Genomic DNA, 13,662 nt, shown 5'->3' with positions numbered 1-13,662 from the left:
AGAGAAAAAAAATTAATTATGTCATGAAGTTTCATTTTTGTGCCGAGGATGCAACTCAAGTTTTCAGATGAGCTTCCAGATTCTTTTCCTCTCCGACTGAAAAAGGGACATTTATTTTGTTTCGAGAATTTTAGAAGCAGAGATGTATCAAGATTTATGGTAGATGTTTGAAGTGCCATTTTTAGGCCTGCTCCAACAGACCCAATCGAGATCACCCAAATAAATTTGACATTGAATCAATGGTTATATCTTGGTTTTAAGATCTCGTTAGGACCAATTAATTGACCGGTCCTAAACACGACCCATTAAACCCAATTAGCCAAAACATAGACAAATAATAGCTTAACCAACCAATTAAGGATCCGATAAAGACTGATTAGCAAAAACTGATTATAGACAGATAACTGATCGATTACATAAATGATTGGCTTCAGTCATGTTGTGCCTCAAATGTGTAGGATGGATTAAGGTCCATCAAAACAACCGAACCAACCGATTACTTAACAACCCTGAGGTTAGAATTAAGGTGTATTGTTTTGACAACTTTTACAAGATGCTTTCAACCCTCTTCAAATAAAATATGGGAGAAAGAACACTGGTAGGCTACGTAGTATACGCTAGCACCTCTTTATGTCTATCTCTCATCCCTCTTATGAAAAGACATATTTTACCTCTACTCTGTGAGAGGAGAGAGAGATAGGCACATGAGCCCCTAGCATACACCATGCAACTAGACATCATTCTTTGTCTCATAAAATTTGACCGCTTTTTAAATTGGAAAAAAGATCCCCATGTTGTTAGTGTAGGGATGCTTTCTCACACCCTCTAACATCCCTGACCTTCTCTCTCCCATCTAACCACATGGGCTCCTATTAATGATACCGAATTCCATACTTTGATTGATGTAGCGTTGGAGATTCCCCCGTTAGTAGCATTAGGAACCCTCTATGGTACATAATATAGGGGAGAGTTTTCTTTTAAGGAGCATAACCCTTGCACCTGTGTAGGTGCCAATGAAAGTGTGTGTAGAAGCATCAATAGGGTGGACCGATTAGAGTATGGAATTCCGTGATATTTCGAAACAATAACAATTTAGATCGTCTATGGTGCAACTGTCTGTCTTGCCTGTGCTGTGTAGACACAAGGCCGTGCGTAAAGACCGCCTTACCCTTGCCTGAGCGCCTTGCCCGAGTGAGGGTAAGGTGGTCTTGCTATGCGGCTCTATGTCTGCGCAGCACAGGCACGACGGGCAGCTGCGCCGTAGACGATCTGGATCCAAACAATAAGGGCCGGACCAAACAGCGCAGGTCCTTGAAGAGTGGCAAAACCGTGATATTTGGAACCAATAAGTGTTGTTTTGTAATTGCAACTTGCAGACAGGACCAAATAAGCTGCGAGAGTACCAGTCAGCGAAGCGAAGCACAGAAGACAGAGAATGGAGGCGCTAATGGCCACATACTGACATACGTATGTCGGAGGCTCTTCGTCCGAGTCGGACTTCGACCACTCGCCTCTATCAAACAAAAAAAAGAAGGCAGCAGGACCCGCCATAATTCAAATCATGAAGAATTAAACTGTTTGCCCCCACCGCCGCTCGAACTTCGTCATCCACTCAACGCTCTCGGTAACGTACCTCCAGGGCTTATAACCGTCGATCCTCTTTCTTTGATTGTGTTGAAATTAAAATCTTTCAAGTTTATTGATTTGCTCTTCTCTTGTTCGACCTTTTGCTTAAGTGACAATAAAATGGTGTAAATTCTTCCAGCGTGGAAAGATGCAAATGTTATTTGAATGATTGTATCAGTTGCGGGCTCATCATTACGTGGTGATGATGACTTCATTCAGATTACTTGCAAGCTGGTCAGGAAAATCGAGTTATAAGCTTTCCGAATGTTGAGGGAAATTACGCTTTACATGTCTTTATTCCAGGTTCTCTCCCGTTTCAACAGTTATAGTTTACTACTTAAATTTGGTTTCCTCTTTTTGTGTGTGTGTGTGTGTAAGGCCATCACCCAGACACCTAAACAACAGAAGAAATTAAATTAAGGCTATAAACTCAGGGTAAGGCCCTCAACCCCCTTACCCATACCCTCCTATATATGTGAGGGAGTCTTACCATGACCCAGCAGGAAAGTGTGCAAGCATATGTTTAATGAGTTTTCCCTTGTATTTAAAATCGAACTTTAGAAAAAGTAGGAACAGCTATTTCAGGGAACAACACACCATTAAAATTAATAGATGAGCTTTAATGGAAGTGTCATAGATCTTGTGATGAATGTTCTTTCATCTTTTCCTTATAAAACAATATTGGTTGGGTTGGATTGGTTGGTTGGTAAGGCACATACGATACAAGCTATGCTTGAATCCCTTGCTTTGAATCACTTGTTTCCCTGTCTTTTAACATGATTTTTATCTTCATGGCCATGTGTGGATAAACTTTTAATTTTGTTTTCCTAGGTACAGAGATGCTTACACGCTTCTCTCTAGTTTCAAGAATGGAATGCTTACTTTTGTTTTCTAATACCAAGAATTGATGTTCATGAATCACAATTAGTTATTGAGTGATGACTGCGAAATTGGGCCAAGACTTATGCGTATCTTCCTCAAGCGGCCACAGCCCCACCACCCATTAGGCCTTAACTAGTTTATATTTGAGATCTCCCCGAAGCACGACCATGAAAAAAAAGAAATTTAATTATAGAGAAGAAGAAGAAACTGATTTTGAGTCCAAACGACAGAGAAGAGAGTAAGGTAATGGCGACTCTGCTTCATCAGAGATTGAGTGACGCAGCGAAGGCAGGAGATATCGACGAGTTGTATGTCGTGCTCCAAGAAGATTCATATATTCTTGAGGCCATTGATCAGAACCCTTTCACCAACACTCCATTACACGTTGCTGCAAATGCTGGGCAAGCCTGTTTCGTGGAGGAGATCACAAACCTGAAGCCTTCCTTTGTTACAAAGCTAAACCTTAGTGGGTATAGCCCTTTGCACTTCGCTGCAGCTAATGGGCACGTAGAGATAGTGAAGCAACTGTTGAAGATAGACTCTTGTCTGGGTCAACTCCAAGGAAGAGAGAAGAGAACTCCACTTCATTGTGCAGCCATGGCAGGGAGCATTGAAGCCTTGGATGAATTAATATTCAATTGCAACAATTCTCTTCGGAAGAAGACGATTCAAAAGGAGACAGCTCTTCACTTGGCCTTGAAACATGGCCAATTGGAAACTGCTAAAGCCTTGCTGAGATGGATTGAAGAGCTTAAAATGGAGAGCCTTTTAAGCTGGACGGATCAGGAAGGCAACACTGTATTGCACCTTGCAACCTCCTTAAGACAACATCAGGTAATCCTAACTTTTCCTTCCTTCCTCAGTGTTTTTGAGAACTGACACTACAAGAAATCTTAAGGATCTCACTATAGGTTACAGCCTATAGTAATCCCAACCTCCATGATCGATTCCTTAAGGATCTCACATTTTTTTAGCTGTTACTTAACAAATAAATTTCAGAACCATTTGATGGGTTAGTGTCACATTTTGCATGGGCTTGCATTTATAATGTAGGGTTTTAGCGAAAGCAAATGTAAGCAGTCAGTCGGATGTGAAGACTTATAAGGACTTGGGCACCCTCTTATTAACTGACCTGGCTTTCCTCCAGTCGTGGCGGGAGCTGAAGGATCCAGCCTAGCAAAACCAGGGGGGCCCAACTGTGGAATTCGGCTCTCCTCCAGCCGTGGCGGGAGCTGGAGGATCTAGCCCAGCCAAAGCAGGAGTGTTTGGGTCATTTAACACTTTGAACTTGACATCGTCTTGTAATTTTCCTTTTTTCATATTCTCAAAAGATTTTCAAGATAAGGGTAAAAGGGTTTTCAAAAATAAATTAAAAGAATTATACTTAGTCCCCACAAAATGAATCTTACCCCTTATGATGCTTTGATAGTGAAAATGTTGTGCAGTGGTTTTAAGGTTAGAAGGGCTGCAAAAGTGAATGCTAGAAACAACGATGGTTTGACCGCCTTAGATTTGGATGAGTCAATGAGACACCCAGATGAACCACTTGAGGTTCAAAATATATCAAACATCCTCCACAAAGCTGGATCCATTCGTGCTTGTGATGTGAAGATCAACAAGCTTTTTCCTTCCCCACCAGCCAAACAAACAAGACTAGCCATTCATCGTCATCAAAGGATCTTACACTTCTTCAATTTCAAGGTCCGTGAAGATACCTCACTCGAAGTTCGTAACACATTGATGGTGATTCTTGTTCTTATTGCCACTGTCACTTTCGACGTCGGAATCAATCCGCTGGGTGGTAGTTGGCAGGATGATATTGCTGGTGAACACCACGCCGGATATCCAATTTGGATGAGTAAGGACAAAGTTGTTTACTTCATATTCACGGCAATCAACTTTGCAGGGTTCGTTGTGTCTTCAGTGATGATCTTTAGACTGGTAGAAGGATATCCTTATAGTGGGCCGGTCCAACTGGCCCAATCATTACTGGTTTTTACTTGTGTTTGGTCAACTCCTCTGTTTCCAAATACGAGTACAGTTAACTATGTACTCCTCGCAGTGGTGATTCCCATTGGGACATTGACACTCCTTTGGTATCATAGGAAGCCAAGTAAGTTCTCTCCTAGAAAAGTCTCATGGAACATGGATGAATTGGAGGCTTGGAGGTTTGGAGCTGAACTGAACTAGACCAACCCGGCCTTGGATTGGTCTTCAAGCCCTCTCATTGGTTTGACATTTTTTGATTGAGCTATAATCCTATGATCAATAATTTGTTTGCGCAAGAATAATATTTGTACAAGTTAAGTGATGTTTAAATTACAGCCGCTTGGCAATGTAATTCAATAACTAGAACATTGTTTGAGTGCTATTGTTATTGCATGTCTCAAATAAATAGTCTCTTTGGATGGGTTTATGGATGGATCAGATGTAAACTTTAGTGGTGAGTTGAGTCCCCAAGCAATCCCAAAGTTAAGATATTTTCTCTTATTATTGACTTGATTAGTCCTCTCTAACACTTATTATCTTCTTTTTTTTATTATTTATTAGTATAATAAAAAATATTAATATTTTCATTTTGAGTTGTATCAACTTAGTATCAGAGTAAGTTCAGATTGTACTGGTTAGTAAGTTTTGAAATATCTAAAAATTAAGAAGTGAACTCGATGATGGAAAAAGTTGCCAATGATTGTTTTGTCATTTCTGTAGATAAGAGTAAAACTCCAATCTTTGACGAAGCTCAGTTGTTTTGGGGAGAAGAAAGATAGTTGTTTCAAACTCGATGACAAATTGTTTCAAAATGCAGATCTCCATTCAAATATTTGCTTAGAGGTTGTTTCTAAAGTAGTTGCAATGTTGCACGGTATGCGACATGCGACCATGACTTTTTTTTTTTTTTTTTAATTATCCTATTTAGCTTCCAAATGGGACTTTTAATACCAACTACAAGAGATTTCTAATCACTACAAAAAGGGGAGAGGGGGTGTCATTTTTTTTTGGGGCACAAATGTGAACAAAGAGAGTCGATTCCTAAACACTCAGAACTTCCTTGGGATAACAAAAATAAAATTGACTAAGCTATAACCCATAAACAATAATTGTCAGGAAAAAAAAAAAAAAAAACTGGCCCTAGAGTCAAAACCCTGGGACCTTATGTAGGATGATTTTGAAATCTCCAAAAAAAATTGAAACCCAATGAGTTGTTGTATAATTTTTCCAAGCCAAATTGAATTTTTTCCAGGCAAAAAAAAAAAAAAAAGCCCTAGAACCAAAGACCCTGGGATCTTATGATACGACCTTTACCAACAGGGGTTTAGGTGTTGGGTGATCAAGGCTCCTTGTGCCTATGGATGAGAGAGGCCAGGTCAGGGATGACCACTGATCATCGGGAGTCTGCCTCTGGGTGGTTTTGGTGGCTTTGACCGGCGTGGGCCCCCTAGTGACAACTGAGGTTTTACTGTGGCAATAATATAAGTGATTCATGGCGTCTCCCGAGTTATTACAGTAGCATATGCTTTAGACTTAGTTTGTGTGTTCGGTGAAAAATCTATTAACATCTACATGCATCATGGACTATGTGTGAATTGTTTGTATGTGCATTTCTCATCCCCTCACTCGCTCAGTGGAGCTTACCCCCATTACACAACTCTTTTTAGTTGTTTGGTGACACTTCCCTCCTTTTGATGTGAACCAATCGGAGCCAATGGCTTAAAACTTTGATTGCTGATGTATGCTTGGGGACTGTGCCATTGGAGCATAATTTTGTTGTTTATTATTTTGTTTACCATTTGTCTTGTATAACTTTGGTACTATTTCTACGGTCTCAATTTTCACTTAATCTTTTGGGTTGAAATGTAATATTTTAAGTTATTTATCACTTAAACTTGATAATGTAGACGTTTCCGTTACTTTTGATCTCATTTTGGGAATGTAATATTCTTTTACTTTTCGCACTCTAATATTATTGTAATTTAATATTGATTCATGACTGTGGATTAAGACACTGTATCTGTGATTCTTGTAGTTTAATAAGATGACGTGTGTCGTCCTAGTCACCCATTTTATTGTATTTTATCCCTTATCAGAATGGGGTGTGATAAATGAAACCTCCAAACGATCCTTTTCCTCAGCCATATCATCTTCATTGAATCATGCTAATTTCTTGCCATTAACCATAACAAGTTCAAAAAAAGGAATTGACTTCTCATGTTCACATAAATTGCCTCCAGGAAAGAAGATTGCCCACGAATGAGATGCATCACCCTGATTGTCATTCCCACCCATAGTAGGGTTTAAAGGAGAAGCCGGAATGTCGTGGGCCACCAGGTTTGAATCTCCGGTGGCCATTGAATACCAGAAAATATGTAAATTCCCAGAAGAATGAAGTTGCTCTTTGATTTCAGTATAATCGGCTGACTTTTGTTCTCTTCTTATACAAAGCTTGGATAAGTTTTTCGGTTTTTTTCCTTGGCGTGGGTTGGGCGGACACATACAACTTTTTCATTGAGGCCCCAATGATGGGATATTGTATTGCAATGGGATCATTTTGATTTAATCTAATGATTTTGTATAAATTAGAGGCTAGCTTCACGGTCTCCAAAAGCAAGAAATGGCATTATTGACAAATTGCTTTTTGAAAATCTCAGGGCTTCAAAGTGTTGGTTGGTCAAGATTCTTCCAAGTGGTTTTATATGATTGGATTGTTGGTTGTCACTTTAGAAGTCTTGAAATTCATGGTTCATTTACTTGGGAAAATTACATGATTAACTACTTTTGGGTTTCCTTTTACGAAACTATGTATTCACAGTTTGAATTTACAAAACTACCCAAAACAATGATTCAATCCATTCATATATGTATTTGGACATTTATACCCTTCTTTACAACCCAGCCATCACCGCTACTTCTTCTTCTTCCCCTCCTTCGCACACTCCCGCAAGCTCTGTTGGCAGCAACACCCCCAAAGCTTTGTTGTCGGCAACACCCCTATTAGTGCAGCGGACAGCTTGCCCTTACAAGACAGGGGTGTTTGATACAATCTTTGCATCATCATCGTTTTCGCCGATAAGGAATGATGGAGCTCGATATCAGATAAAGTTGGGTACCACCATCATCATCTTCATTACCAGAGAGCACAAACCCAAAGAAATTAATACCTCCTGAAGCGGTTTAATGTTGGTGTAGTAAATGAAGAGGGATGAAAGCGGCTCTATAATCATAAACGCCGGAGAATTTTCAAAGAAAGTTCATGAAGTGCGTGTTGTACCTGTGACTATGAAGGAAGAAATAACAGCTTCTGTTCAAAATTCTTCTGTTGGAGAGAGAAAGAGGAAATCAGTGATTTACCATAGCTAAGCAGCAAGAGGTACCTTGAGCATTGAAGAAAAAACTGGGCGTTCCGATTTTAGTTCTTACAAAATTTGCAAAGAAACCTACAGCTCCTATTGGAACCTCTCTCTCCCTATCGTCTCCCAATCCTCTCTTCGATACTAAAAACAGGGGCTCCCCCTCCACCCACCATCTTCTGTCACTGTAACTCTCCATCCACGCTTTACTTCACCTCTCCATACTCCTTATATGAAAAACAGAGGCACCGCCCCAACTCACCAACCCCTCTCTCTCTCTCTCCATCCACCCCTCATTTGATTTCTCCACATTCTTCAACACTAAAACAAAGGCTCCGCCGCCACCCACCATTCTCTCTCTTTAAATCTGCATCTACCCCTTCATTTATCCACACTTCTTTCATAGCTGAAGAATCTAAAAGCTATTAGCGAGGAGACACAGCCTGAAAAAGTTCAGACATGCGTTCGTGCGCATAAGCAAGTGGATGGGGTTGCAGGGCAGCGGGGTTACAGGGGTGTAACAGGGGTCGCCCAAGTGAGCATCGAAGGGAGTATTTGCAGAGAAGTGAAAACAGGGGCGGGGAGTGGATAGGGGTGCGACGGTCGGAGTTGCACGACAATGGGGTGCGGAGAAGGGAGAATAGGTGTGGGGAGCATTTGCGGCAATGGGAGAATAGGGGCAGGGAGGGTTGGATTCCAACATGGGTGGAGCGGGTGGAGAAGGAGGTGGAGGAAGAAGAAGGGGCGGGAGGTAGAAGACGACGGGGAAGGTGAGGTGAAAGGAACTTTTATCCTCTCAATTACACTGCCCGTACTTGACGTCAAGTACATCTAATAGAGGGAGGTGGATCCCACCTCAGACAGTGTGTTCTGGTAGGGGATAGGATAGTCATTTCTGCCTCTTCTATTAGATGTACTTGACATCAAGTACGGACAGTGTAATTGAGAGGATAACGATCCGAGGTGAAAGGGTAAAATCATCCAAAACTATATTAATTAATAACACTGTTTTGATCAGTTTTGTAAACCTAAACTCAATTTTGGGTAATTTTGTAAACTCAAACTGTGAATGTGTAGTTTTGTAAACGTAAACCCAAAAGTGGTTAATCAAGTAATTTTCCCTTATTTTAATTTCAACATGACATGTAAATAATACCATTAGTCCATTACCCAGCAGGTAGAGGGTGCAGATCGTCTATGGCGCAGCTGCCCGTCCTGCCTGTGCTTCGCAAATATAAGGTCACGCACAAAGACCGTCTTACCCCCACTCGGGCAAGGCACTCGAGCAGGGGTAAGGCAGTCTTTGCACGCAGCCCTGTGTCTAACAGCACAGGCAGGATGGGCAGCTACGCCGTAGATGATCAAAATTCGCAGGTAAATGTGTGAACCTTATATTTAATGAGTTTTTCTTATATTTATAATCGACCTTTAGAAAAAGTAGTAACAGCTATTGCACGAAACAACACACCATTAAAATTAGGATCCGGATCCTCTACGGCGTGTTGCCCATAGCGGCCTGAGAGACGCAGACTGAGCCACACGTGTAAAGACTATCTTACCCCTACCCAAATGCCTTGTCCGAGCGGGGGTAAGGCGATCATTGCATATGCAGCCCAGTTTACACCGCACAGACCGCTATGGGCAGCTGCGCCCTAGACTATCTGAATTGTTAAAATTATTAGATGAGCTTTAACAGAAGTGTAGTAGGTATAGAAGGTATAGAGTCATGAATGTTCATCTTTTTCTTATAAAACAATATTGGTTGGATTTGTTGGCAAGGCACATACGATACGAGCTATGTTTGAATCCCTTGCTTTGAAAATCACGTGCTTCCCCTGTCTTTTCCTCATGACGGCCATGTGTGGATAAACATTTAGTTTTGTTTTCCTTAAGAAGGAACAGATGCTTACACATTTCTCTAGTTTCCAGGAATGGAATGTTCACTTTACTTTTCTATTACCAAGTTTTTAATTGATGATGTTCACGAATCACAAGTTATAGAGTGATGACTTCGACCTTGGGCCTAGACTTTATGCGTATCTTCCTGATCAAGTGGCTATAGCCCCACCCATTAGGCATTAATTAACTAATTTATATTTGGGATCTCTCGCAATGCATAACCTTGAAAGGAAAGAGATTTAACTATATATATGTACAGAAGATGAAACAGATTTGAGTCCAAAAAACAGAGAAGAAAGTAATTAAGGCAATGGCAACTCTGCTTCATCAGAGATTGAGTGATGCGGCGAAAGCAGGAGATATTGACGAGTTGTATGTCCTGCTCCAAGAAGATTCATATATTCTTGATGCCATTGATCAGAACCCTTTCACCAGCACTCCATTACATGTTGCTGCAAATGCTGGGCAAGCCTGTTTTGTGGAGGAGATCACAAACCTGAAGCATTCCTTTGTTACAAAGCTAAACCAAAGTGGGTATAGCCCTTTGCACTTGGCTGCAGCTAATGGGCACTTAGAGGTAGTGAAGCAACTCTTGAAGATAGATTCTTGTCTGGGTCAACTCCATGGAAGAGAGAAGAGGACTCCACTTCATTGTGCAGCCATTGCGGGGAGCATTGAAGCCTTGGATGAATTAATCTTCAATTGCAACAATTCTCTTCGGAAGAAGACGATTCAAAAGGAGACAGCTCTTCACTTGGCCTTGAAACATGGCCAATTGGAAACTGCTAAAGCCTTGCTGAGATGGATTGAAGAGCTTAAAATGGAGAGCATTCTAAGCTGGACTGATCAAGAAGGCAACACTGTATTGCACCTTGCAACCTCCTTAAGACAACATCAGGTAATCCTAACTTTTCCTTCCTTCCTCAGTGTTTTTGAGAACTGATCGGTTCCCTAAGGATCTCACTAGTATGAGTAAAAAAAACATCTCACTTCGGGGAATTCTCCGCATTTTTTTAGCTGTTACTTCACAAATAAATTTCAAAACCATTTGACAATGTCACATTTTGCATGAGTTTGCATTTATAGTGTTGGGTTCTAGCGAAAGCAAATGTGAGTAGTCGAGAGTGTGAAGACTTATAAGGACTTGGACACCCTCTTCTTAAGGATCCACATCTTCTACGGCCCCTGCCCATAGAGGCGCACAAACAGGGAGCACTGCAATGACCTCCTTACCCTTGCCTGTTTGTGCGCCGCTCAAGCCGCTATGGGCAGGGGCCATAGAAGATCTGAATTGTCTTCTTAACCGCTATCTTTTTTAGGTATGGAAGGTGTCATTAGATAGAGGACTCCCTCTATAGGTGCACTTAGAACTTGACACTGTCATTTAATTTCCCCTTTTTCATATTCTCAAAAGATTTTCAAGATAAGGGTAAATGGGTTTTTTAAAATCTTAGTCCCCATACCCCTATTGATGGTGGCGCACAAACAGGGAGCACTGCAATGATTGCCTTACCCCTGCCTGTTTGTGCGCCGCTCAAGCCGCTATGGGCAGGGGCCATAGAAGATCTGAATTGTCTTCTTAACCGCTATCTTTTTTAGGTATGGAAGGTGTCATTAGATAGAGGACTCCCTCTATAGGTGCAGTTAGAACTTGACACTGTCATTTAATTTCCCCTTTTTCATATTCTCAAAAGATTTTCAAGATAAGGGTAAATGGGTTATTTAAAATCTTAGTCCCCATACCCCTATTGATGCTTCTCTCTCTCTCTCTTTCAGATAGTGAAAATGCTGTGCAGTGGCTTTAAGGTTAGAAGGGCTGCAAATGTGAACGCTAGAAACAACGATGGTTTGACAGCCTTAGATTTGGATGAGTCAGTGAGACACCCAGATGAAGAACTTGAGGTTCAGAATATATCAAACATCCTTCACAAAGCTGGATCCATTCGAGCTTGTGATGTGAAGATCAGCAAGCTTTTTCCTTCCCCACTAGCCAAACAAACAAGACTAGCCATTCATCGTCGTCAAAGGATCTTCCACTACTTCAATTTCAGGGTCCATGAAGATACCTCACTCGAAGTTCGTAACACACTATTGGTAATTCTTGTTCTTATTGCCACCGTCACTTTCGACGTCGGAATCAACGTTCCGGGTGGTAATTGGCAGGATGATATTGACGGTCAGCATCAGGCCGGACAACCAATTTGGAAGAGTAAGGACAAAGTTGGATACTTCATATTCACGGCAGTCAACTTTTTAGGGTTCGTTATGTCTTCGGTGATGATCTTTAGATTGGTGGAAGGATATCCTTATAGTGGACCGGTCCAACTGGCCCAATCGTTATTGATTTTTACTTGTATTTGGTCAACTCCTCTGTTTCCAAATACGAGTACAGTTAACTATATACTCATCACAGTGGGTATCATAGTGACATTGGCAATCCTTTGGTTGCATAGGAAGCCAAGACGGTTCTCCTAGAAACCTCTCGTGGAACATGGATGGGTTGGAAGCTTTGGAGGCTTGGAATTGAACTGAACCAGACCAACCTGGCCTTGGGTTGGTCTTCAAGTCCTCTCATTGATTTGGCATTTTATAATTTGTTTGCGCAAGAATATATTTGTTTGAGTGTTATTATTGTTACATGTCTCAAATAAATAGTCTGTGGATGGGTTGTTGATGGATGGATCAGATCTAAACTTTGGTGGTGAGTTGAGTCCCCAAGCAACCCCAAAGTAAAGTTGTTCTCTCTAACACTTATTATCTTATTTTTTATTTTTTTAATATAATATAATAAAAAAATACTAGAATTTTTATTTTGAACTGTATCAACTTGGCATCAAAGCAAGTTTTGATTCTTGTGATCAGTAAGTTTCGAAATATATCTAAATAACAAAACCCAGTTTGAAAGTCATGATCGCATACGGTACAACATTACAACTACTTTAGAAACAACCTCTAGGGAAATATTTGAACGAGATGTATAGGAATCTTTGCAAAACATAGAAAGTAATCAATGCTAAATGCAAGAGAAATAATGGCCAGATCATGTCAATATGGGCATTAAATGCTTGTAATGTCATGGAGCATTAATGGCTAGAGAAATAATGGTTACATCATTCTCTCCGTTTTGAAAGAACTTGTCATCGAGTTTGAAAAAGCTATCTTTCTTCTCCCAAAAACAATCTTTTGTTGACAGAAATGACAAAACAATCCTTGGCAACCTTCTCCATTATCGGGTTCACGCCTAAAGAAGGTAGTTTGTAAATTAGGTGGAGAATTCATAAGGAATAAGGTTAGAGAAGTAGTTTGTGATATTAGATACAGAAGCATGACAGATAACCAAGAGGCACATTGTGAAACCCGGTCAAATTTCATAATAAATTTAAACTTTTGGAATCTATGTGATTTCAAGTTATGGTTCAACTTTGCCCATACTAGCCTCTAATTTGTAGGCCGTTTTGATTAAGAAATTTAGACCTATCTGTAAAGGCATTCCGATCAACCAACTACCGTGGCCTTAAATGAGTCTGAGGTGTCTAGCGGAAGACAACACATAAGCTTGGCATGCTGGGTTGATGGCCTGCGAAGCCTCTCTCTGTCTTAGGCCGAATCCCAAGTAAGAATCCCATTTTATATGTATATATATTGTATTTTTAATTAATTAGTGTATTAGGGGCAGAATAGTAATTTTTACCTTGTGGGACCCCGCACCAGAGCTACCTGTGTCTGGTCTGCTGGCTGGACAGGCTGCAGGACCTCCTCCTTAATTAAACTCAATGTAGGTATAATTTAAAATATATTTATATAACGTTTTGTACGACCAAATAGGGTTAGAAGGGTATTTTAGTAAAATTGACCCCGTGGGACCCAGTTCCCCAGTGGGGAATGTGGTTCCGGACAGTTACCCGTATCC

General features: G+C 40.7%; 1 protein-coding gene and 1 long non-coding RNA gene across 4 annotated transcripts; one reads left to right on the top strand and one right to left on the bottom strand.

Moving 5' to 3' along the window:
* Positions 1–2,690: 2,690 nt before the first annotated feature.
* On the top strand, positions 2,691–12,283 carry LOC122663891 (ankyrin repeat-containing protein BDA1-like). Of its 3 annotated transcripts, none has more exons than XM_043859561.1 (3): positions 2,691–3,342; positions 3,934–4,333; positions 10,012–10,125. In XM_043859561.1, exons 1-3 carry the CDS (start codon positions 2,755–2,757, stop codon positions 10,056–10,058), a joined length of 1,035 nt encoding a protein of 344 aa, XP_043715496.1. In that variant the 5' UTR covers positions 2,691–2,754; the 3' UTR covers positions 10,059–10,125. The 3 variants fall into 3 exon arrangements, with proteins under 3 accessions (XP_043715496.1, XP_043715494.1, XP_043715495.1); XM_043859560.1 differs by lacking the exon at positions 2,691–3,342 and adding an exon at positions 11,529–12,283 and having other exon boundaries at positions 4,217–4,333; positions 10,012–10,650; XM_043859559.1 differs by lacking the exon at positions 10,012–10,125 and having other exon boundaries at positions 3,934–4,706.
* LOC122663892 lies at positions 3,245–8,898 on the bottom strand. Its single transcript, XR_006333238.1, has 3 exons — positions 8,888–8,898; positions 7,268–7,275; positions 3,245–3,383 (listed from the first exon to the last, which is right to left on the bottom strand). It is a non-coding gene; the product is annotated as an uncharacterized LOC122663892 (long non-coding RNA).
* Positions 12,284–13,662: the final 1,379 nt, after the last annotated feature.

The sequence above is a fragment of the Telopea speciosissima genome, chromosome 6, assembly GCF_018873765.1.
Source record: "Telopea speciosissima isolate NSW1024214 ecotype Mountain lineage chromosome 6, Tspe_v1, whole genome shotgun sequence".
In the NCBI taxonomy this organism is placed as follows: Eukaryota; Viridiplantae; Streptophyta; class Magnoliopsida; order Proteales; family Proteaceae; genus Telopea; species Telopea speciosissima.
Note: the sequence above shows the minus strand (reverse complement) of the source record. Positions and strands in the feature narration are given on the sequence as shown.

Bases quoted from the DNA above. Each gene is read 5' to 3' on its own strand.
- LOC122663891 (XM_043859559.1), top strand. From the start codon at position 2,755: ATGGCGACTCTGCTTCATCAGAGATTGAGTGACGCAGCGAAGGCAGGA. The intron at 3,343-3,933 runs GTAATCCTAACT...TATGATGCTTTG, and splicing joins CCTCCTTAAGACAACATCAG to ATAGTGAAAATGTTGTGCAG.